We start from the raw sequence: 26770 nt of genomic DNA, 5'->3' as shown, positions 1-26770 counted from the left end.
TATTTTATTTTATTTTATACTTACCTATTTTTGTCTAGCACAGTCTGGAGTGTAACAGAAAGAAGCATTTTGTATAAAAGTATTCTGTACTTCTGTATGATGACAACTAATAAAGAAACTTGAACTTGGTATCCCTTCTAACAGAGAACCCTAGACATCTTTTACTTATTTCAATAAATCTTGCCAAGCCAGATTTGCTTACTGCACTCATAGATTATTTTAGCCTACTTGTTTCAAGGACACTTGCTTAAAACTATTTTTAGTATTTGCGTATCGGTAAATCACGTGCTTGCTGATTTGCTGTAGATCCTTGCTGCCTGTATGTCTTACTTTTCCTGTTAAATTAACCAAATTTAAACAGAAATTATACCTAAGTCATATTACTTAATTTATATGGATCTATGAACAGAACCAGTCAAACCATTGTAAAATATTTATACAGTACATATATACAGTATAAAAAATATATATATAATGGTTTTCACTCGTATAAATACAATGGTAAAAGGAGAAGCCCAATGCAGGATTACTAAACGTCCAGGTCAGCAGACCCAGATGATAGCTCAGCAGTCTAAGAGCACAAACGAAAGCTCCTTCTGTAACCCAGACTGTTTGAAACGGGGTCAGTTGGTGCATTTTTTTATATAACACTTTTTTCGTCGTACAGCCCTGGCCTATATTTTATTTCATAAATATATTATTCTATTGTGCTTAACTTAGCTCATATTTCATTTTATTTTACTCCATCACTTTATTGTATTATCTGGCTGTCCGCTAATGTCGCACCAGTAACGTCCAAAGCAAATTCCTTGTATGTGAAAAGTATACTTGGCAATAAAGACCTTTCTGATTCCCAAGGACAGATCGATATGCTGCCCGGGAGGAGCGGGAATCTTCCCATTACCAGACGACAGCTCTACCTTCTGAGCCACTGTCGATAATTTAATTTTCCCATATTGGTAGATAGGCAAATATGATATCTGAACAGAGTTGCTGCGCTCTAACATAGAGGCTTTGCAGTCACACCTGAACTCTGCATTGAAGAATCACTGGAGATGCTGAAGCTTGAACTCTGGGCGTCATACATGCGAAGCATGCGCTCTACCACTGAGCTACAGTACATCCCCTTATCTTTTCTCTTATATGGGGGTCAATGGGGCTCATTACCGTTTGTATTTTATCTCAGTACGTTTATCACGTCTATTTTATTTCCATTCTATTTTATTCTATTATTATTTGTATTTTTTGCACAATCGAAGCGGGCATGGCATTTCACTATATTATGTCTTGTGTGTGTATGTGATGAATAAACCCCTTGAATCTTGAAGCAGCTGTAATGTAGTAAAGTAAAAAAAAAAAAGAAAAAACGTTTTTTCTTAATAGTTGTGATTAAATTATTCCAAAATTATACATAAGGTATATCTCAGACTAGAATAATGTCAACAGTTTGGTTGATTCACGTAGTCCTCTCTCTTCCTAACCATCGGAGTAAGCACATTTACATGCGCGTGTGCAACGAGGAACCAAAACCACAGAAAAGGAAGCGTGGTCACGTTCTTCCGCTTCACAATTCCTTGCCGTGGGCGACTTGTGGACGGTGTCATGACTCATGTGGAAGCTGGGGTTCAACGCTGAGGCCACTCTTTGCATCAGTGTGTAGCTCTGTGGGTGAACCAAACAGATTCCCAGGGACCCTGAGTCTGTGACCAGAGAGATTTAGCTGGAAGATGATTCTAGATTCCTTCAACATATGTCTGCCCTGCTGCTACGGCCTGTTCTTATGTCTTCTCCTAGGTAAGACTTTCATGATGATGATGATGATGATGATGATGATGATGATGATGATGATGATGATGATGATGATGATGATGATGAGTGACATGCTTTGTTTTAGTTTTGCTCTCTCTGCCTTGCAGCAGCAATGGAAATAGAATAGGATGAAAATGAGTAAAACTGAATAAAAGTAGAATAAGGATAAGATAGAATACAAATATAAATGACGTAGAATAGCAGCTGGGCACAACAATAAAGTAGCTCTAACATTATACTACAGTGGGTTACAATAATGATGACGATAGTAGTTGTGTGACAATAAAAAAATATGATGATGATGATTGACAATAAAGAAATATAATGATGATGAGGATGATGATGATGATGATGATGATGATGATGATGATGATGATGATGATGATGATGATACACACACAGCCTTTATTATAAGCTACAACTATCTGCATTTGATAATGGTGGGGGGGTACAGTAGAAAGACATAAATATAGGCAATCAATTTGTTCTGAATATAAAATAAATGCTAATAAAAAATTTACTGTAAACAATCTAATTAAGAATATGAGAAAGTAGTGTAATCAAATGTGCAGATGAGGGTCTGTATGCCCTATCAGTTATATTATATGTTACAATAAATATGGGCAATAAAGAATTAGAATCTGAATATATACTATCAGTAAAGTAAAGTAAACAGTATACCCAGGTGCAGTATACACAAGGTACCCTAACTGGCATGATATACGTCATATTTGTATACATTATACATAACGTAGTCTGTGCAGGTTTGGTGGTTATTAAGAGTCACACCTACTTAACCACTGTAACCAAATGTACTGGTCAGACATTCCTAGTAGTTCTCTTGAGTGCTGCCGAATGCATCGCTTCAGGTGGTGTCAGCGCGGAAGACGTGGAAGCCATGGTGGGCGTGGACGTGACCCTGGTGTGCAAGTATGACGCCAAGTACTACGGCAGGCTGGCGGTGTGCTGGGGCAGAGGGGCCATCCCCAACAGCGGCTGCACCGACGAGGTCCTCCGCTCGGACGGCACGACGGTGACCAGCAGACTGTCAGAGCGCTACCTGCTCATGGGCGACCTGGGGGAGGGCGACGTGTCCCTGGTCATCAGGCAGGTCCAGGAGAGCGACTCGGGGGTGTACGGCTGCCGCGTGGACATACCGGGCTGGTTCAACGACCATAAGCACCAGCTGACCCTGACTGTGGTACCAGGTGAGGACGCCAGAGCTCCTCTTTGAGTAAATCACAAAGGATCTCCTGTGCAGAAGTGGTATTTTATTCATTTATGCAATAATATAGGGTCAATAATTCAGTTCAGGCCAACTGACGATGAAGTTGGCTTCTCTTTTTAACCCACATGTACATTCTGACATTCCCCAAAAACCTATAAGATCATGTTAGAAATTATGTTTAACACATTTTTTTAATCAATTAAACGTTGCACAGCAACGTTGAAACAACATTATTATGAAGATAGAAGATTTTGACACCGCTATAGAGTGTGGTTTGGACGTCCCGCATGGCCCAACGGCCACTAAAGTTCATAAAGTATGCTGGGTAGCAGCACTATTTTGGACCAGGGATTTTCAAATTGGCTACAAAAACTGACCTCATTGGATAGCTTCATCCAATTGGACAGCACCTTGCTTCCCTTTTTTTTTTTTTTTTTATTACATTTTTTTCTATTGTTACTATACACATATAGGCCTATTATTATTTTTTATATTTTTTATTTACCCTTTATTTTATGTAGCTTGTCTCTCCTTGTACAGTGTCCTTGAGTCTGAGAAAGGCGCTTCTCTCTTCAAATCAAATGTATTATTATTATTATTATTATTATTATTATTATTATTATTATTATTATTATTATTATTATTATTATTATTATTATTATTATTATTATTATTATTATTATTATTATTATTATTATTATTATTATTATTATTATTATTATTATTATTATTATTATTATTATTATTATTATTATTATTATTATTATTATTATTATTATTATTATTATTATTATTATTATTATTATTATTATTATTATTATTATTATTATTATTATTATTATTATTATTATTATTATTATTATTATTATTATTATTATTATTATTATTATTATTATTATTATTATTATTATTATTATTATTATTATTATTATTATTATTATTATTATCTGTAGGCCCTTATTCCGTCTCATCAACATCCCGAACATGGCTTTCTTTTCAGCGCCTCCTCGTCCCCTGAGGGTGGAGGCGAGGGAGGTGAAAGAGAGGGTCATCGGGGTCAGCTGGACCGGCGGGTTCGATGGTGGAAGCCCCGTCACCGGCTACCGCGTCGACGTAAAAAGCAGGCGGGGTAAACATGCAGTGGGAATCGACATAATCCTGCGACTCTGCAATGATTTTTTTTTTTTACACATGAATAATCTTCTCTATATCATAGAATACTTTGGGGTGCGCTTAATTCGTATACCGTAAGCTGTCACTGATGTGACGACGACCCTTGACCCCCTTCTTGCACAGCCTCCTGGGATACGGCCGTGACGACTGCAGGCATAAGCCCGACACAGTCTCAGGTCACTTTGATTGGCATGCGTCCGGCCGAAGCCTACAACATCCGTATGTTTGCCATAAACAGTGTGGGCATGAGTGAGGCCAGCAACGTCCTCACCGTCATCACCAAGGAAGCAGGTAAACCTTCTAACCAAGCTCAATGACTGTGTGACTCCACTGATGACTGTACATTAAAAAGAGCTTTGAGTTTGGGTCTGATTTTTTAAATCTTTTATTGATCATTAATAAAACTTTTTTTTTTAAATTAAAATATGTGTTAAATAGCTCTACATTCCAACAGCCAATCACTGATATGGAGTGTAACATGGGTCTCCCAATCCCTCCGCTCTGCAGCAAAAACAAAATACGTATCCCTTCCCACTTTATCCAAGAGATAATTTATTTCAAGAAATCTTGCCAAGCCAAATTATCTTAGTGCACTGGTAGATTATTTTACTTGTTTCAAGGACACATTAGCTTAAAACTAGTTTTTATTTCTTGTTTTTTGTCAGACCATTTTTGCAGTATGGAGTTCTCTCTTTTGATTGGATAAAGTGGGAACGGGATACCAGAAAATTTATTTCCTGTTTCCTGTAGAGCGGGGGCCCTGAGAAACCCATGTTACTGACCAGACGATCTATATCAGGGACGTCTGTCAGAATGTAGAGCTATTATTTTAACATGTAAACCACTTATTTTAACAAACTAAAATATTCCACTTCCAGCTCCTTTGCAAGTTATGCAAACCCCCATTAACACAATCCCGCCCAAGCACGGATATATCCGGCTTTCGAATCCATGCGTTGTGGACAGAATCACGGAGATATCCGTGGGAAGTTGTTATTGCTTTTATTCCATTTTAATAACTTGTTCAAGGTCGCCGAGCGGCACTGCAGATCTTCCCTACTCTATGAATTCGACAATGTGCAATACCGGCCAGATCCTCTTAGGGGCGCTATCGTGCTACTGCAATGTGCCCTGTGGGCGAACGGATCAGTCTCTTTGTTTTCTTTCAACGGAGATTTCAGTAGCACGATTCTGGATCTGCAGCCTGTAGCTTGGATTACGTTTTGAATCGCAGATTTCACCATGCAATAAGGGGATTTATCATCAGCCAATGGACATATCGATCTACCAGATGGCGATCGATAACGGGGAAATGCTTGGGGGGATCCCACCGGCTCATGGTAAGATCTTTTTCACGTAAATTACAGCCCGATCAGAGCTTGCTATGATACTCAACCAGCCGACCAGCGTATGTGGCTACTTAGACGAACACGGTTATTGGTAATCAATAATAATAAACGACGTCCCCTGCCCCCCCCCCCCTTTCATGCATACATGCTTTGGGATCGTCCGGATCATATGCAGTTTGAGTTATTTCTGTAGCATCTGTAAAACGGAAATGCCATTGGATATAACGTTAGCAGCTATTAGCTCTATAACTAGCCTTCCAGAAAATATACTAGACCAAATCCGCTATAATGCTTATATTCACGGTGCTATAAAATGAGAACCTATTGATGCATTATTTTTTTCTTTAAGCCATTTTGAAGGGACGGTTTATGGACTCAATTGACAATGAGAATGGACAGCAATACTATAAAGTATAGATTTAGCTGTACAAAAAGCCCCATGTTTGTTTACAAAAGCTGGCCCTCAACCATTATATTAGACAGGCCCCAGTGGCCGCGAAAGTGTTAATGTGTAACATGGGTAAAAGAATTACTCATATTAATTTCCTATGGTATCTCATGTATGGCTGAGTATTTCTTTTCTGTATCTTTTGAAAAAAGTGTATTTAATCATTTAATATTCAAATTATTAATTAAATGTGTTGATTACCACACATCATTATTTTCATTTATAATTTTTTACTTCATGAACAAACATAGTTTTTATAAAACACATTGTTTTTCACATGGGGCAACGGATTTCTATTCATAAAGTAAGACCGGAAAAGTTTAAATGAGGATTTGTGATGATCAAAAACAAGGTATTTGAGGAATACCTGGAATACTGGATCATGGAATGAATTTATTGCAAAGATATAGAAAATACAAACTCAATCGGGTCACCTTTGACTGCATGTTGCGCTTCAAAGGGTTAACATTATTTTCTCCGTGCAGCGCCTGAGGGCCCTCCACTGGACGTGCTCCTCCAAGCCCTCAGCCCTCGCGCCATTGAGGTCACATGGAAGGTAACATCATGGCCGTCTTATTAGATTGAGTTCAGTTCCACTTCCTCTTACCGTTTCTGAGGAATCTGTGAGGTTGAAAGTACTGTAATCTCTAAACATTAATGAAATGGGTCGACAATTTCAGGAAATTATCCTGCCATGTGTCTTGTGTAGTTTGGTGCCAGCTATAGATTCTTTCATCAGACTCTGGGACACTACTTTGATGTAGCCAACAACTTGGACTCTGTAATGAAGAGGCTTGATTTATTCTGATTGGAGCAGCCCCTGTTTAAATGAAGCAATCATGGGTCATTTAATGCTCTGCAAGATGTGCTTATTGGCCTTGAGCTTGTACTTAATGCAAGCAAAACAAAATGCATGATGTTCTCTAAGGCTAGAGATTATTGTTTACAATGATTTGCATACTGTAGGGCAGGCTATATAGAATGTGAATGGGTCTGACATCGAAAGAGTTACAGAATACAAATATCTTGGCGTCCGGCTTGATGAGAAATGTACATTTATATACCATATAGACAATCTAGTAAATTGCTGCAAAAAAGTGTCTTCTGTAACAGGAACAGAACCAGCTTCCCAATGATTAGCAGGTTTGGACATTTATGTGGGCAATAGAACTTCCTCCTTCTGATGTATGTTTTAAACCAGTTTAGCACATAGTCTGAGAAACCAACAAGGTTTTCAAGACGATTTATAAGAATAGCATGATCAATTATATCGAATGCTGCACTGAGATCTAGCAGGATAAGGATGGAGACCTTATTCTCGTCAGAGTTTAGTCTGAGGTCACTCATTATTTTGGTTAGGGCAGTTTCAGTGCTATGATATTTTCTGAACCCAGACTGAAATTCTTCTAAGATGTTGTTTTCTTCAAAAAAGGAATTAATTTGAACTGAAACTATCTTTTCAAGTACTTTACTTTATTGGTTTTCCCAATAAAGAATTTCAATATATTTACTAATGGTAGGTTGGATATCAGTTTTCCAGTGCATTACTATCTAAGTTTTTTTAATAAGGGTTTTAGAACTGCTGTTTTAAAGGCATCTGGGAAAATACCAGTTCTAAGGGAAGTGTTGATGTTATCTAGCACAGGGCTTGAAACACTATTAAACACCCGTTTAAAGAAAGCTGCAGGATCAATGACTGAGGGGTCTGGAGTTACATTATAATGTGATGCATGTGGATCTTCTCCTATGGTTGCTATAATCAGCTTTAACCCGGCTTCTTGAAATGATCTTCAACTCTAAAAATCAATACCCCACTATCCTATGGCCAGTTTAAAGAGACGATTACAAACCTCCCTATTTTATTCTGTGACTATTTTTAATCTTTGAGTTTTTTTTTGGCATCTGTGTTTTTGTTCTATTCATCCAATGTCTAATTTATCTAAGCTGATTTTCTTTTCCTTTTTCCTGTTCTAATATATGTCTAAACGATAGCTTGCTCTCAATGATCTTTCAGAGATTAAATAAAGATTGAATTGAATAGAATTTTTATGAAAAGCTGGACACCACCTGCCACTGCATTCAGATTACTTACCAACTTGGAAGTAGTTAAATACATAAAGCCCAAATTTTGAGTGAAATCTATTATCGACATTGAAGTGCGTGGTGATAATGATGATGATAATAATAATAATAATAATAATAATAATAATAATAATAATAATAATAATAATAATAATAATAATAATAATAATAATAATAATAATAATAATAATAATAATAATAATAATAATAATAATAATAATAATAATAATAATAATAATAATAATAATAATAATAATAATAATAATAATAATAATAATAATAATAATAATAATAATAATAATAATAATAATAATAATAATAATTATTATTATTATTATTATTATTATTATTATTATTATTATTATTATTATTATTATTATTATTATTATTATTATTATTATTATTATTATTATTATTATTATTATTATTATTATTATTATTATTATTATTATTATTATTATTATTATTATTATTATTATTATTATTATTATTATTATTATTATTATTTTTACTATGGACAAAAGAGGAATAAGTAAAATATCTGACCTTTACAAAGATGGGGTCTTGATGCCTTTTGAGGAACTATCAATAAAATACAGCATCCCAAGGAAGCATTTTTTAAATACTTGCAACTGAGAAGTTTCATTTCCTCTCTGCAAAACCAATCACTGGCAATTCCTACACTTTCATCTTTAGAAAAAATTATCATCAAGAACTGCAATAGCAAAGGCCTGTTATCAATGTTCTATAACTGGATTGTATCTGGTTCAGACGAGACGTCATTATCTAGATTGGAGTCATGGAGGCTGGACTTGGGAGAGGAGATCTCAAACGAGGACTGGAACAGAGCATGCGCGGAGGCTCAGACACAAACAGCCAACACTAGCTTAAAACTACTTCAATACAAATGGCTGATGCGGACTTATATAACCCCTGTCAAACTGAATAAATACAACAGCAACACACCAGATAGGTGCTTTAAATGTACCAAGGATCGGGGAACTTTTATACATTGTATTTGGGAATGTGACAAAATCAAGAAGTTCTGGGGGGAGGTGGTGAATAAAATCAACGATATCCTGTCAGTGAATATCCCACTAGACTCCAAAATGATATTGTTACATTTATATCCAATAAATCTGAACCTGAGAACCAAACAATTTAAATTTATTGATTTTGCTATACTACAGGCAAAAAGAACAATAGCTTTCAATTGGAAGAAAATAGACGCACCCACAATCGGTGCTTGGATTAAAAACATGGCACAATGCATGTCTATGGAGAGAATAACATATATCCTCAGGAACAATATAGAGATTTACGAGGATATATGGAAACCATTTAATGAATATCTGAGAAGGGAAGATATAGGAGGGCTGCTATAGGATGAGTCCCCCCGCTCTCTCCTGCGGTCAGCCGTGACCCGGACCCTGGGAGAGACCGGAGGCACGTTAGTGAAGGTGTTGTAAAAATGTCATTTATTTTTATTTCTTTATTTATTTTTATTTAATTTTTTTTTATGTACATTTTCTTTTCCTCTTTTCAATTATTTATATTTGTGTAAGAGCTATTCTAATGGAGGTACCAATGAATGTACGTACTATTTCTGTATGAGAACAGTAAAAACAAAATCAAAGATGCTAAGAGAGAGAAAAGGGGAGGGGGGATGTGGGTATATGTATAATCCTGTGGAGAAAAGGAATTAAGAATAACTGACAACAATGAAAATGAAATGTGTACTGTAAAACCCAATAAAAAATATTGTAAAAAAAAAAAAAAAAAAAAAAAAAAAAAAAAAATAATAATAATAATAATAATAATAATAATAATAATAATAATAATAATAATAATAATAATAATAATAATAATAATAATAATAATAATAATAATCATAATCATAATCATAATCATAATCATAATCATAATAATAATAATAATAATAACAATAACAACAATAATAATAATAACAATAACAATAACAATAATAATAATAATAATAATAATAATAATAATAATAATAATAATAATAATAATAATAATAATAATAATAATAATAATAATAATAATAATAATAATAATAATAATAATAATAATAATAGTAATAATAGTAACCATAATAATAATCATAACAACAATAATAACAATAAATACATAAATAAACGTTATTTATATAGCACATAACAAAGTGCTTAACAAACAAATGTAATATATAACGACAGTACTTGTGAATCATGAAAGAATAGCTTTACAGCATTTATTGACTTGTTCTCTGTTGACTAGCCCCCCAGTGCAGACCTCCACAACGGGGTCCTGCGACATTACAGCATCAGCTACAAGGAGGAGTCTGACTCCCCTGGACAACAGTGGCACCGCATCTATATGACGGCCAGAGCAGAGGTCACCGAACTGCACGGCCTGAAGCCATCCACCAACTACAGCGTACTCATCCAGGCCAGAACCGCTGCCGGGATCGGACCCCCGTCATCTTCATCCCTCTGCTCCACCCTGGATGAAGGTGAGCTGATCGTCTGGGATGGACGAATCTAGATGGGGGGGGGGGGGGGGGGCTGGGGTTGTACACACTTTAACCCTTTCACTACCACATTATAGAAGGTTAACCCTTTCACTACCACACTACAGAAGGTTAACCTTTCACTACCACACTACAGACGGTTAACTGTCTGTACAGTGTGGTAGTGAAGGGTTAACCTTCTGTAGCGTGGTAGTGAAGGGTTAACCTTCTGTAGTGTGGTAGTGAAAGGTTAACCTTCTGTAGTGTGGTAGTGAAGGGTTAACCTTCTGTGGTGTGGTAGGGAAGGGTTAACCTTCTGTAGTGTATGAATGTCTATAGTGCATGTACTGTACTATTTAAATAACCATAGCGTGCTCAATATTCAACCGTTTGGTTTGTTAACAACGTCAGAGATGTAGTTATCATACTGCATACTTATAATGGACTTTCATATGAAAATTAAAAAGAAATCCTTCCAAGCAAGAATCATAGCCACGTTTGTATTAAACCAAACCGTTTGTAAATCTGTCAAGATTTCAGCAAGTTAAGAGTATTTTTGTTTGTGCAGATCACTCACCTTAAAGCAGTAGTTAACTGTAGCAAGATGGCCACCAGTGAACTATGCGGGAGACTCCGCATCGCGCCATCTAGTCTTTATATATATATATATCTATGAGTGGAACGCCCTGCAGGGGACATTGAAATTAGGTGCACACTAGTGTCCATTATATAGCACTGGTGACCAAGCAGGTCACCACAATGTGTAATTGTTTTTAAAATTGTATTTGAGTGTTTAATTGTTTTAAACGATTAATCTTTTTTTTTTTTGTATTTTTTTTTGTATTATTTTTTAAACATAACATAAAATTAGACACACAAGCATTAACAGTAAACATCCAATGAAATCACCATTTAAATAAATGTAGTATACGAGATATATACCTAATACTTGCTATCTAAGATATTCCTTTATTGATCCCCTTGGGGAAATTCAGGCATCATAGCAGCATGGGGGGGAGGGGGGGTAGTAAGGTAGTAAAACAACACAGTGTACAGGTAGTAAAAAACAACACAGGCAGTGTAAACAATTGATCAATATGGTCAATATAATTACTATCTGACTAGCTGAAGAAATATTCACATTATTCACAGTGTCACATAAGGTGCAGTATGCATAAGGTAGTGTTATAATTTACTATCTACTGAGTATACATTATTCACAGTATCACGGTATCCACTGAAATATACATTATTCACAGTATCACAGTATCCACATAAGGTGCAGTAAGCCTAAGGTAGTGTAGGTTGTCCTCCTTGGGTTCCTATGAGTCCCAGGTCAATGTCTGGTAGCAGTCGCTGTCGCTGCCCCCTGTTGTGGAGCCTGGAGGCTGCTAGTCGCTGCCCACTGTTGTGGAGCCTGATGGCCGCTGGTATGAAGGACTGTCCGAGGCGGTTAGTTGAGTGTCGGGGGGGAATGAGTCTGTGGCTGAACAAGCTTCTCATCTTGACTAGCTCGTCGTAGAGGGGGTGGTAGGGGTTCTCCATGATGGCAGCCAGCTTCCTTATCATCCCCCTCTCTGCCATCACCTCAAGTCTAGGTAGCTCGACTCCCACCACGGAGCTAGCCTTCCCCACCAGCTTGTTGAGCTTGTTGGTGTCCCTTGAGTTGATGTAGCCTCCCCAGCATGCCACAGCATAGAAGAGGATGCTGGCCACAACAGACTGGTAAAAAGACTGCAGCAGTCTGTTGCACACATTGAAGGACCTGAGTCTCCTCAGGAAGAACAGCCTGCTCTGTCCCTTCCTGTAGAGGGCCTCTGTGTTGTCCGACCAGTCCAGTTTATTGTTCAGGTGTACCCCAAGGAACTTGTATGAGTCCACCATCTCCACATCCACCCCTCGGATGGAGATGGGAATCGGTGGGGGGCCTCTTCTTGCCCCTCCGGAAGTCCACCACCAGCTCCTTGGTCTTACTGGTGTTGAGTTGGAGGTGGTTGCTGTCGCTCCACCCCACGAAGCTCTCCACCAGGGCTCTGTACTCCTCCTCATCATCGTCGGTGATGTAGCTTACGATGGAGGAGTCGTCTGAGAACTTCTGCAGGTGGCACCCGCTTGAGTTGCGGCAGAAGTCTGAGGTGTAGAGGGTGAAGAGGAAGGGTGACAGCACAGTTCCTTGGGGGGCGCCGGTGTTGCTCACCAGTACGTCAGACTGACTGTCCTTTAGTCTGACGTACTGTGGCCTCTCAGTGAGGTAGTCCTTGATCCAGGCCACCAAGCCGTGCTCCAGCTGCATCACGGAGAGCTTCTCCGCTAGCAGTGACGGCTGTGGTCCAAACTACATACATATGCTCTCGCTCGCTCACCCCCCCCGGACCCCCACTTGGATAATCCATCCATTATCATTCGTTCCTAACCAGGCACTACAATTCATATGCTAGCTTTTATTCTCTCCACCACTTCTAACCAGATTGCAATTTTGGTTTCACTGACACCTAAAATTCTTGCTGTAGATATTTCTAGATAAATCACATCGAGATATGTAAGAACCCATACCTTCCGACACATTTTTTCCGGTTGAAACCATCGTGATGCTATCAGCTTTTTAGCCGCTGTGAGACCAGATAAAACTAGTCTCTTTAGCTGTATAGGGGCTGCAAACTGAAAAACATCATTCAACAGCAATACAGAGGGGTGTACAGGTATGTTCAGAAATAAGAAATTTGATAATTGCTGGGACACTTCTTTCCAGAATATCTTAACTGGTGGGCAATCCCATACATGTGCATAAATGTACCCTCATCCCCATTTGTACATAAGGAACATCTGGAGTCTTGTTTAAGTCCCATTCTGTTCAATCTTATAGGAGTCAGGTATGTCCTATGAATGTAATTAAGATTAATTTGTTGATGGTCCGGGTTACGTGACGCAATTCGAACGTTTGCCCAGACTTCTTGCCAATCAAAATTTATTTCCAAGTCTGGTATATCCCTCCTCCAGACTGAGTCTAGGGGGAGGATTCCATACGAGGACGTTAGTAAGTGATGATAAAAATCAGACACGAAACCTCTCGATGTCTCTCTTTCATAGAAGAATTTGTGATATCTGTGGTGCTCAATTGGTATCCTTAATGGGACTCCATGAGCCTTCAAACAAACCAATAACTGTTGCTTAATTGATAATATGGTGTATACTATGTCCTGCAGTCTATGTGGTGCTACTATATTTTATTCTAAGTTTCTCCAGGATACCGATGCTTGGGAATCAAACCAGGTTGTCAGTGGTCTTAAAGAGTACGCTTTAAAATAGTGGTAAAAATCTGGAAATGCCATACCTCCGTCGGCTTTGTTTCTCTGTGCGGTGGATCTTTTTATACGTGGAGGTTTGTTATTCCAAATAAATTTGTATGCAGTGGAGTGTAATTTTTTCCAGTAACCATCAGGAGGGGGTAACGGTAACTTTGAGCTAATGAAGTTGATTCTAGGTAAAACATCCATCTTAACTATTGATACCCGTGCCTGTACTGAGTTTTTAAGTTTGGACCACCTGTCAAAGTCATATTTGATCTTATCTTGGAATTTTATGTAATTGTACTTCACCGTTTGGCTTATAGTAGGGAATACTTCAACTCCTAAGTGTTTAACCATTGGTATTTTTTCTCGAGGGAGTATATTTTTTGCAGGGGCATTAAGTGGAAGGAAGGCCGACTTTGGCCAAACGATAACATTTTTCTATCAAATTTTTTGAAAAAACATCACATCACATAACGTCAAATCCTAAAAGTGACGTTTGATGTTGTGATGCAAAGTTGAATATCTAAAGAGATTTATGTCATTGTGATGTAAAGTTGAATACCTAAAGAGATTCATGTCATTGTGATGTAAAGTTGAATATCTAATGAGATGTATGCCATTGTGATGTAAAGTTGAGTTGAATATCTAAAGAGATTTATGACATTGTGATGTAAAGTTGAATATCTAAAGAGATTTTAAAAAGTGTGTTTATGTATAGAGCTTTAATTGCATATTAATAAAAAAAAATACATATGATACTGTATTGTACGTTATATCATATCACATTATATAATCATATTATAATTAATTTGTATATTATATTGAACTATATTTGCAGTATGTACTATTATATTATGGTACTATATTATATTGTATATATCATGTACTATATATCTCATATCACATTATATATGTGTTGTATACACTATTATGTGCTATATACTATTATATATACTATTATATACTGCAAGCCTAGTGCTTCTCCCTAGCCCTTTTTCGGACAATTGGACAATGCTGCAATAGCAGCTGGTAAAACTTTGACGATTTATGGAATGACCGTTGTTATGTGTCCAAAGCCCGAAATAAAAAATAACTGAGCTGAACTGAACTGAATGTCTCCCCATGCAGTGCCCACGACGTCCACAGCAGAGACCACTCTAGCGGCCACGGTCTGGGGACAAAGCTCCACAAGTATCACGGCAGGTACAGCTTTCTTAGACATAATGCTTGTCGTCTTTCTTCGTTTTAGAGTGAATATCTTTAGTTTAGTTTAGTTTATTAGGATCCCTGATTAGCTACAGCATTGCAGTATAAATCTATTCTTCCTGGGGTCCACAAAAAAACCCGACATTTTGGGGTATTTTGTGGTACTTTGGGGTATTTTGTGGTACTTTGGGGGTATTTTGTGGTACTTTGTGGTACTTTTGGGTATTTTGTGGTACTTTGGGGTATTTTGTGGTACTTTGGAGTATTTTTAGGGTACATTGTGGTATTTTGGCGTATACTTTTGGGAACTTTGGGGTACTTTGTGGTTATTTGTGGTACTTTATGGTGATTAGTAGGACCCCATTTGAAAAGCATAAAAAAAATTACTTTCATACATTTCAATAGTTTCTACATCTGTTCAAATATCCTTGTCAAACTATGCTGTTTTAATAAAATGTTAAAGGGGAACTATCTTATAAATGGCCTTTTTGAGTGTTTAGCATTGTTTCCTAGCTATGTGAACTTATATTAATATGATCTATGTCTCAAAATTCTCATATTGGCGCATTCTTCCAATTCTCCTCTCACAATATTCACCCTCACTGAACTGAGTCATTTGAAAATGTGCACGATTTGTGATGTCAGAGAGACTCAGCTGCATGTTAATGTTCAGGCGACGACGCCGCTGCGCAGTGGTTTAGGAGCCCAGGCTCAAAACGGCTCGAGATCTTGAGGTAGAAAAATGCTGTTTTTGAGGACTTGATTAGAAATACAAAACAATGAATAAAAAAAATATATATATTACAGAGGTGTTCCATAGACTCACAGGAATTGTGTAAAAGTGCCCAAATAGTGAAAGAAATAGTAAAATAGTTCCCCTTTAAATCGTATTTTATGGTAACCTATGGTAGCTATGGTAACCGTCTAAGCTAAGGCACCCTTGCATGTTTATGAGTCTGTTATGTATATAAATGGTATATGTGATGTGTGGTGATGGCATGTCTGTATGATGCATGTCCAAGCATCTCATTCCCCTACAAGGACCACAATGGAAATAAGCACCGAGCTTTTTTGTGTTCATCCTTGGCAGTATCTCCTCACTGTGCTTTCTGTCACATGTTATTTTTATATTGTCAAATAAAGTCATTCATTCATTCATTGAGTCTCTCCGCCCTATGCCTCCCAGTGCCTCCCGATCCCCCGATAGTGAGACTGGTGTCTGTAAACGACAAGGCTGTCACTCTTCACTGGACCGCAGGGTTCGATGGAGGCAGTCCAATCACCGCTTATGAACTGGAATACAAGGAAGGAAAAAATGGTGAGGAAAAAATAACAAACGTTAATCTGTTGTGATTTACAGTAACCTGCTGTCTGCCTATACCAAGATGTCTGCGATGATTATTTCCTTCATAAACCTATAGGGTTTTTTAATCTCACCTGCACAATCATTAATTTAAATGGTAAATGGCTGCATTTATAGCGCTTTTATCCAAAGCGCTTTACAATTTGTTCCTCACATTTGACCCATTCACTCACACATTGATGGCGGAGGCGACCATGCAAGGTGCCAAGATGCCATCGGGAGCAATTAGGGGTTCAGTGTCTTGCTCAAGGACACTTCGACATGCTGCCCGGGAGGAGCGGGAATCGAACTGGCAACCTCTGGATTACCAGACAACTGCTCTACCTCCTGAGCCACTGTCACCCAATTTGTTTAATTAGCTGCCTTGTTCTTTTTTGTCTTGTGTCATTGTTTTGAATAGATTAGATTCAGATGTACAGTACAGTACAGTACAACACAAATAAGTAACTATTAAGAGTAGATGTGTAGATATAGATCTAGATATATATAGTATCCACAGATGTGTAAAAAGGATTATATGCAAGTATGTATAGATAGATGTGGATATATATATATATATATATATATGAGTTATATCGGTGCATATCATATATATATATATATCTTTTTTTTTGTGCATACAAATAAGTCAAATAATATATGGATTCCTCCTTTACAGGGTCTTGGGATTCATACAGGAGCGTAAGAGAGGCGTCCGACTTGAGAGAGATGACGATTATAGAGACTCACTATTCGACATTATTCCACTACAACATCCGCATGTTTGCCAGGAACAGCGTGGGCTGTAGTGAAGCCAGCAACATGCTCACGGTTGTTACCCCGGGAAGATCAGGTACTATTCTCTCCCTTTCATTGGACCTGTCTCAAAACCTGCCCTCTTTTCTTGATCCTCCAATCACAACTGTCGCTTACCTCGGACAAACTTGGTTTGTCCGAGGTAAGCGACAGTTGTGATTGGAGGATCAAGAAAAGAGGGCAGGGTTTGAGACAGGTCCATTCCAAACACATTCTTGTCTGTCTTGTGTCACGCTCAAAGGGGAACACCACCTAAATGAATGGAGTGGATTTGAACCTGGGACCATAGGATTCCACAGGCGGCCGCACTAACCAGCTGAGCTAAAGGGTCCAACCCGTCATCAGCAGGTGCTGGTTGACTGCGACCGCCTCGTTAGTAGTTTACATTAAAATCTGTAGACCGTTTTCGCCCTAAAGGTACATGCCTAAGTAAATGGAAGATTGCTCCACTTCTGCAAGGTCAATTTGCATGTTCTTGGTATCTAGGAACATCTAGGGACCTGGGGGTATGTATTTCCAGTGTCAGAAATATTGTGTCTGTTACTAGGCTGAGTAAATTGTAATGAAGAAAAGGAGAATATAAATTATGATTTATGATTTTTGCATCTTTGATCAAAAATGTATACGGGTAGGAGAGAATGCTCACTGAGCTCATTCACCACCTTATTGAGATCATGTGTACAAAAAATCTAAGCAAATGAATAAAGGGAAGATGATTAAACAGAAGGATTTGTAGATACAGTAATTAATGATAATCGATTTTAATTATAAATTCATATTTGACCTTGAACTTGACCTTGACCTTATTATGGCCAAATCATACATTTATTGATAGGGAAAATGCTCCTCTTTGCAATGGCAGGGTTGAATCTGGATTTAGTCATTTCCTTGCGGTTTTTACGATAATTAGCATTTTCTGATAAATTCGTATTTCCGATAAATCGTATAAAACATCGGTAAAATGAAAATATACACTTTGACTACTGTTTTTGATAGGGTTATGGTCTTTACTCTTTGCTACAAAAAAAATATTTAAAAACATTAACCTCTTAACATCCAAGGGCCCACATGTGGACGATTTTTTGCCGACCTCTAGTGGCTCGGGTGTGCATTTCTTTTAATACAATATATGGATAGAATTAAAGCCCTATTTGTTGCCTGTTGATTGCCCTTTCGGGTGACAAATTCTGTTCAGCGGTTCTCGAATTACATGCCGATATGTGAGGCGTGCCCCAAAGTACGCAAAAGTACACATTACCCCATGATACCCCATGATATGATAATTGTGGATCTAATACGGTCTCTATTGATCGATTTATGATAAAGAAAAGCAGGGGGTCCTATAGGGGGACCTTAAGGCTTAAGAGGTTAAGATTTCCAATATGTTACTTATTTCCATGGCCTAAGAAAATTCGATGTTTGTGAACATGAGCTACTCTCTCTCTCTCTCTCAAAGTCCAGAAACCAGAGTAAGTAAGACTCAAACTTGCAATGTGATAAAGTCTGGAGCTGCTGACACTGAATGGGAGATTGGTTTTGTGGACCTGCAGAATGTTTTGTTTTATTTTTTATACCCAAATGAGCTTCATTCTCTAGTAGTGTTCTCAGTTCTGAAACAGGACATGCACCCGTATACATTCCCCTAGGGTGCTCTCAGTGTCACCTATAACATCTTTCCCAATTCATTGTCTATGGAGCCGTTCCAGACTTTATACTTGATGATGTCACACATTTGAGTTGTAGCACTCTCGTTTGTGGATTTGGGAGATAGTTGTTCATGTTTACGAATATTGTTTGACTGTCCATATGTAGCAGGGTGGATTATCCCTGCTTTATGGGAGTGGTTGTACTCGGCCACCTGGTAGCGAGAACGCAGCAGAGCTGAGTCCAGCTCGGTCCCCGACTGTAGGCCAGGAATGTTGAAGTGGAGGTCGGCAGCAGGAGTGGATGGGGCCTAGGATTCACTGACCTAGGAATGGTACGCTGGTCCTTCTTGCCCTCCAGGGCGATCAGCAGTAGCTCCCCACACACCCACACTTCCCCCAATACTTCCTGAGCCCTCCCACACCCGATGGCAGTAAGATGGATGATATATTCGCTCCCCAAAGCAGTACCCTTCCTTAATGATGAGTGGAGACCTTTCACTATATAGGCAGGGGGTAGGGGAAAGGGTTAAACAATAATGAGCATTACCCGGAGAGAAAAGGGTTAGACAGAATGCACATTAAAGACACACACACAGTGCTCCCATTTACGTCTCCTTTACTGAAGGCTTATGCATGTTACACGTTATCGCATACCTATCAAGGCTACTTCCACACTGGGCACCTAGTGCTCTCACTCTATATCACAGACACAGTAAGAACCTCTTCCATTTAAGGGTTATCTACTGCTCCGCTTCGCTGTAGGTGGAGAACAGGGTAAGGAGTAAAGGAGTTCAATGGGCATTTTTATAAAGAACCACACGTTATTATTACACTCAAAAGAAATTGACAGTGGGCCCACGTTAGCAAATAAAAGTTCTATCTAAAGCCGGCTTTTCCCCAAAACAATAAATGGTCGGGGCGCCCCTAGACACTGCTGCCAGCGTTAGTTCAAAGCACCGTTTATCTTCGCCCTTAGAGAGCCTGCGCCACACAGTGGAAATGTCTACCGATAAAGTTTCAGCACTCGAAGCGCCGCTGTACTTATCCAAAATGGCGGGCCTGCTCTCACCACCAACCGTCTGTGTGGTAAGATGGCCGTCGGGAGATCCCGCGATAACGGGCAGCGGGGCGGGGTAGACGCTGGGCAGGTGACTGCTGGGGTAACGGCTTGGAGGGGCTGGAGGAGCGTGCAGTGTAGTGACGTCCGCTGCTGGGCTGAAGGGGTGGGCCGACACACGGGCTAAACTGTGGTGCTAGCCTATAACTGAAGCTAAGCTGTGGGTCGTGGTGAACCACCTGTCATGACGCCTATGGTTTTCGGCAGTCACTCGTCTGCTGGTTCATTCACAATGTCTCTTCCGCATTAACCAAACGCTAAGCTATCGCATACTCATTAATAACCCGATTTGTAGCTGAGTTTATCTCTTGTGTGCTGAATCTCCGGAGTTCCAGCTCCGTGCGTCCTCCTTCCTCTATGGAAAACGTTGAAGAGGAAGCCCCTCCCTCGGCACCGCGCTCTGAGCCCATCCTTCTTCACCTGTGTCTCCCTGCCCAACGTGACCACCAGCGCCCCTGGCGGCACCTGTATCCTGTCCCACTATGAAGTGTCAATGTTAGGATAGGGAGAATCAAAGAGATCAGCAAGTTAAGTGTAGGGATGATCAAGACGGTCAGCCGGTTACACAACGTCCTCGCGAACACAGGGGATGCAAAGAATTAGCGTTAGACACATTGAATAATAGTCAGTCATTTTCAGGTGTCTACACATAGGAATAACAAGTATTTTGTAAATGGGTGTATTTGTATAGTGTCTAAATATGGTTATTCATCTTTCCTTGCATTCAGATTTCAGAGAACTGTGTTTTATGTTGTTCTAATTCACAAGTGAAATGTTTTCCTTCTTAATTTCTCTAAAGATCACACAACCACATCTTCCCCTTTGGGACAAGCTACAACTCAAGGTACTGTATAGTCCCCCCCCACCCAAGCTAAAGTAAGTGTGGATGCTATCCTTTATATAATAAAAAAGGCTCATCAGCGTCTGTACTGTCTTCGCAAACTAAACTCCTTTGGAGTCGACCAGAGAATTCTGACAATGTTTTATTCTTCCTTTATTGAGAGTATTTTAACCTTTTCATTTGTATGCTGGTTCACATCCCTCTGTCAAAGAGACAAGAACAAACTGCAAGGTGTTGTCAACCTTAGCTCAAAAATGATCGGCAGAACACAAAGATCCCTAATGCAGTTTTACAATGCCCAAGTGATCAAGAAAGCACACAAAATAATTGATGATCCCACACATGTCTTTCATGTGTGTTTTGACCTGCTGCCCTCAGGAAAGTGCTTTAGACAGCCTGCCTGCAAAACAAACAGAAGTAAATTTGGGTTTGTACCAGAGGCCATTTGACTGGTGAATGGCCACAGTACAAGGAAAGGTCAGTTTACAAACGTGCACCCTTTGAGTTTGACCCCTTGATTTTAATATTTTAATATTTGACGAAAGTGCACTTTTTATACCGACCAAATTTATTTATTTATCTATTGGACTGACAGATCAACAATGTAGGGATCCCATTCTGGCAGTGTCATGTCTTTTATGCTTTGAAGTGTCATGTATGTCTCTTGTCCCTGTTTTGTCCTGTTCTGTCTTGAATGTATAGAATGCAGCTGTTTGTGATATCATGCCTTAAATTGCCCCTTGCGGGACAAATACAGTTTTTTTTAATTGAATTGAATTGAATTGAATTACAGTCCCAAATGTACAGAACTGAAACACTCTCTCATAGCAGCATCTCAATTGACCATATTCGCACTGCTGCCATTTTGCTCTCAGGGTGGAAGGGAATCCCATCCTGAGCATGACAGAATATCAAAATGGCCACTGTGTGAATATGGCTACCACCCTATGCATCAATCACATCATATGCACTGTATGTAACCTCATAATAACCTCTCAGCTATAATCTTTTGACGTAGATGTACTATAAAAGACAGACTATGGAAAGCAACACTTGAGATGTACTTCCTCTAACGGTAGCTGTTTCTCGTTGGCTGTGTTCCACAGATGATGAGAGGGGTAACTTCTCAACGACTATATCTACTGACGCACAGGCTTCAGTAAGTATGAGGACAATAGAGTGACATACTGTACATAATGTCCAGGATACCAGCTGAACGGAACAATGTCCTTGTTGAAAAGTTGTTTATGGAAAGTTCTGTTATCTCTGATCCTGCTGATTTTGAATTTCTCAAAAAGAGAGAGCGACAAAAGAATGTAGCCTCTTCCTCTTTTCTTCCTCTTATCCCGGCTATTGACTGGACACAGATCACTTGCTTTAAGGCTTACTGTTATTTTCTGTCTTCTTTCTATTGGTGATAGAATCTGAATGTACTCTAGTAACTTTACTGTTGTACTATTTGCTCTGGGTAAGAGCATCTGCTAATATTCTTACTAGTTACACTGCTGGCCAGTATACTGGCTTCACTCACTGTACATATTATACTACAACTCAGTACATACATCTGATGAATACTTATGATGAATACTTATGATGAATTGAAAATGGGGGACCCTGATGTAAACACATCTAATCTATTCTAATCTCCTTTAGGTGAGTGAGGGAGTAAGGAGTGGCCATCTTGCTGCCATCGTGGTGCCAGTGGTGTTGGTGGTGTTGATCGTCGCCATGGTTACCGCATGGCAACTTCATCGTGAGTTGAATAGGTCAAAATAAATGTGGATTTCATACAGAACATCAAGATTTTCTCTTCTTTATTTCATCTCGTTCTCTTTCCACAGGGATGAAAGTGAACAAAGGCAGCTCGCCACTGTGAGTACTTATGAATGGAAAAGGTGAATTCATCCGGGCAATTAAATCAAACCCTGCCCTCTTTTCTATGATCCTCCAATCACAACTGTCGCTTCCCTGGTCCAAGGAAGGCAACAGTTTCGATTGGAGGATCAAGAAGAGGGGGTTTGAGATAGGTCAAGTAAGTCACAAGTAAAACAAATAAATACTCAATTGCCTTCGCTGGAAATTAACAATAGTTTTACTGTGTCTTTGTTTTTCAGGGCGTGGCTTGCGAGCGGCTCTCTACGCTACAGAAACTCTGAACCAATCACGGAGCTGTAGGCTGCTGAGCCAGAGCATTGGCTTTGATGTCTATTTTGATTTACAGTTCTATAATATATGTCATCGCCCGTTCCATGACAATGTAAACGCATGATGGTCACTGATAACCTTTCATTCTGAGTAGTGATTGTTTTTTGATTTAGTAGAAATGTCTTAACATTCTCAATTTCGTATATTTAGTTGAGGCAAGAGAGATTATATGTATATATTATGTTGATGCTTTTTTTGATCACTTTTGCGGATAGTTCTGCGACACCTTTAACCTCTGTTTTGTTTTCACAATAAATACTCCATTGTTTGTGTGCTATATTTATTTCTAATTAGAGGTGGAGTCTGGAGTCTCTCTCAGACGAAGTCTGCTCTGTGATTATTCTCGAGACGAACTACACGTGCATTAAACTTTACACGTTATAGCTCACGCCTGCCGGCCAATCAGAAAAGAGTATTCACCCAGGCCATGATATAAGTACTCTAAGGCCCCGTTTAGACGAGCGTTTTGTGAACAGAAACCGCAAAAGTCATCTTGCGGTTTCACTTTTAATTTTACGTTTAGACGAGCGTTTTGGGGTGAAATTCTCCGTGCAGACGACGCTGTAACGACGGAGACCCGCTGTCACACGATTGGCTCATATGTCACATGACGTGCTGTGAAGACCCGCCCTACTCTGCCTCTGATTCGCAGACTGTGGATGGGGAATGTGATTGCACCAAAGCAGAGTCACTCACAGACAGTGGGTCCACTCACGGGTCTCACGCCGCGGGACAGATTCTTGTGTATTTAACCCTTTCACTGCCACACGACAGCCGGTTGTGTGATAGTAAAGGGGTAACCTTCTGTCGTGTGGCAGTGAAAGGGTTAAAAGTACTGCCAATGTAGCCTTCAGGTGATCTCCGTTGATATAAATCAGACATACTTGCTTTGTTTACGTCTCGGCTACTGGCGCATACCTGCTACCTGTGACGTAAGCAGTACGCGCGACCAGAGCCGTGACAACCCTTTCGTCATCGTTTTATCAGATTTATACGTTTTAACAGTTTAGACGAGAGCCCAAAGCTTTTGCGTTTCTAGGAATTCCACCCTGGAAGGTAGTCTCACTTTTTTGCGGTTTCACCCCGTAAAAACGCCGTTTCCGTATAAACGAAAGGCACATCTGTAAAAATATTTTTGCGGATTCACCTGCTAGCGTTTCCGTCTAAACGGGGCCTAAGTAACAAATAGTTAGCCTACACATGGCCAAGGTATAAATCCTACAATGTCACAGAATTATACTCAATAATAGTAAAACTATAGAGTGCCTCTAGCTCCAAAAAAACATATTTAAGAAGTCCTTCATCCCACATTAAAATGTTAACCATGGTACTGGTTAGGTACCTGAAGCTCTGTCCCTGTTTTTATTGTTGTTGTTGTTTCTCTTGTTGTCTATGTATTGGGCTGTTTTGGGTCAATGTATTTTGTGCCTGTGTGGTGTTTGTATCGTGTTGTCTTGTTGATTGCAACCATGGTGAAGTCAAAGACAAATTTCCATGAAAGTGGAAACATTTAAATATCTATCTATCTATATAATATATAATAGTAAAATAGTAATAGTAAAACTATTATATAATATAATATTATTAGTGCTGTCAGGCGATTAAAAAAATGTATCTAATTAATTACAGGATTTGTAATTAATTAATCTAATTAATCACATTTTAATCGCATAACCATTTTATGCCTGATATTCTATATTCTATAATCATATTTCAAATTGCATGTGTCCGGATGGCAGAATTCAGTACTGTATCTACAAAACCTTCTGTTTAATCATCTTCCATCTATTAATTTGCTTAGATTTTTCAGGTCTGGTCAATTTGAGCATAGTGTTATTCACAGTCAAAGATAAAAACAATTTAATTGATATTCTCATGTGGTTCATTACAATTTACTCAAGCCTAGTAACAGACACAGTATTTCTGACACTGGGAATACATTCCCTGAGATCCATAGATGTCCCTAGAATCAGATACAAAGAACATGCAAATGGACCATATAAAAAAAAGTCTGTAAATGTGTATTCTATGGTCTTATGGAATGAATGAGATAAAAATAATATTTATTAAACATTTCTTTCTTTTTTTGTAATTAATTTTGAGTTAATTTTCATAACGCGATAATTTGCTGTGTAATTAATTAATCTAATTAACGCGATAAACTGACAGCCCTAAATATTATATAAGAATAATAACAATATTTAATAAATTAATAAATATATTGATATGATGATATTATAACATTGAGCTAGCTTACTGCAACTTCCATTGCCATGTTAGCGAGGTGGCTAAGATAAATAATTTCCTGACTTTCTTTGTCTCAGTCTGTATCTTATGCCCGCTACGCTCCCCTATTAGAGGGCCTCTTTTCAGTGGGGTAAGGTCAGTTTCTTGTTCATGATTACAATTTAAATTCTCCTTTGAAAACCTTCAAACCAAGGTTGCTGAGCTCAACATTTGCATGTTTCCTGTCCAACCGTTTCTCGCTGATTAAGACAGTTTGCCCCACAAGTTGTACTCTTACTAGCTACTTGACATTTACACATTTGTCCAAAAAAAAGGACACATTGCAGACTTTACCATTAAAATACCAACGCATTGTAACCACAGATAATACGCCATGATATATTCAACAGACTGGCATGATGTATTAAGATAATTTCATGAACAAAAATACATTTAAGACAATTTCCCTCCTCCCTGCAGGAAGCTGATGTTTCACTTCCTGTGGCCCCCAGACTCATTGAGGAAGTGAGGGCAGGAGAGGAGGAGTGGGCTGTTTGTAGGGTTTCCTGTCTTTACCTTTCTTGTGCCTGAACTAGGAGTTTAATACCTTCCTATTGTAGAACCCAACATAAATGTCAAAATATAACAATATATATATAATATTATATACTTTCAAATTTGAAGGCTGCCAACTTCAGAGTTGTTGAATGTAATCAGAGCAGCATAACTGGACCGCATACCACTTTAACCTATAGAGGTCAATGGTTTGAGGATAGAATGCTCCCAAGCACTGGAATACACAAACATCATGTAGAATGCATACTTTTACTTTTGATAATTAAGTACATTCAATATCAAATAATTCTCTACTTTTACTTAAGTAGGATTTTGAATGGAGGACTGTTTTTTCTCTGTATTTCTACTTTTACTTAAGTAAAGGAACTGTACTTCCATCACTGTTGAGTAGGCTATACTTTATATTTTGTTTATGTTGTTATAATACCTGTGAATGTTTAAGTGAAAATGTTTAGCCTAATTATTCTGTATTAATGTTTGTCTTACACATACTCTGTAGGCTATATGTTCTGTTTACTTTAGAATCACAGCCATATAGTCTTGGAGAGATTGGACAGCAACAATATTCACTTGTTAAGGAACAGTGAAGATAAGATGTGTTTGACCACTTGTAAATAAATCTTCTCTAAATTTGGACTCAATGTGTTCATACTGTAGTGATCGCACCGGTCAGACATCAGCAGCTGAGATTCTGCATTTTGGTTCTTCAAACTAAGAACTTCTTTTCACTGCCTAATCAAATTCTAGAATCGCTGGCATTAGGACAGGAGGAGAACCAGGAGAACCAATCAGGAAATAATCCCTGTATCCATCCCCAATTTCAGTCTCAACCCCCCCCCCCCCCCCCCCCCCGCCCCCCCCATCTGTATTTCAAGAATTGGAGGAGACTTGGAGCGGAGGGTGA

At 38.6% G+C, this 26770-nt stretch overlaps 1 protein-coding gene across 2 annotated transcripts; it reads left to right on the top strand.

Annotated features, from left to right (window-relative positions):
- Nucleotides 1-1678: 1678 nt before the first annotated feature.
- havcr1 (hepatitis A virus cellular receptor 1) lies at nucleotides 1679-23411 on the top strand. 2 transcript variants are annotated; one of them, XM_084331856.1, is made up of 14 exons: nucleotides 1679-1794; nucleotides 2679-3017; nucleotides 4038-4166; nucleotides 4334-4501; nucleotides 6493-6563; nucleotides 10370-10604; nucleotides 15020-15094; nucleotides 16284-16415; nucleotides 17119-17292; nucleotides 20818-20862; nucleotides 21966-22018; nucleotides 22513-22612; nucleotides 22701-22731; nucleotides 22974-23411. In XM_084331856.1, exons 1-14 carry the CDS (start codon nucleotides 1728-1730, stop codon nucleotides 23032-23034), a joined length of 1680 nt encoding a protein of 559 aa, XP_084187982.1. In that variant the 5' UTR covers nucleotides 1679-1727; the 3' UTR covers nucleotides 23035-23411. The 2 variants fall into 2 exon arrangements, with proteins under 2 accessions (XP_084187982.1, XP_084187983.1); XM_084331857.1 differs by having other exon boundaries at nucleotides 22701-22754.
- The last annotated feature ends 3359 nt before the right edge of the window (nucleotides 23412-26770 follow it).

This window comes from Notolepis coatsorum (genome assembly GCF_963971535.1).
Source record: "Notolepis coatsorum genome assembly, chromosome: 16".
Taxonomy (NCBI): Eukaryota; Metazoa; Chordata; class Actinopteri; order Aulopiformes; family Paralepididae; genus Notolepis; species Notolepis coatsorum.
The sequence above is the reverse complement of the archived record's forward strand: the minus strand, read 5'-3'. Positions and strand labels throughout refer to the sequence as shown.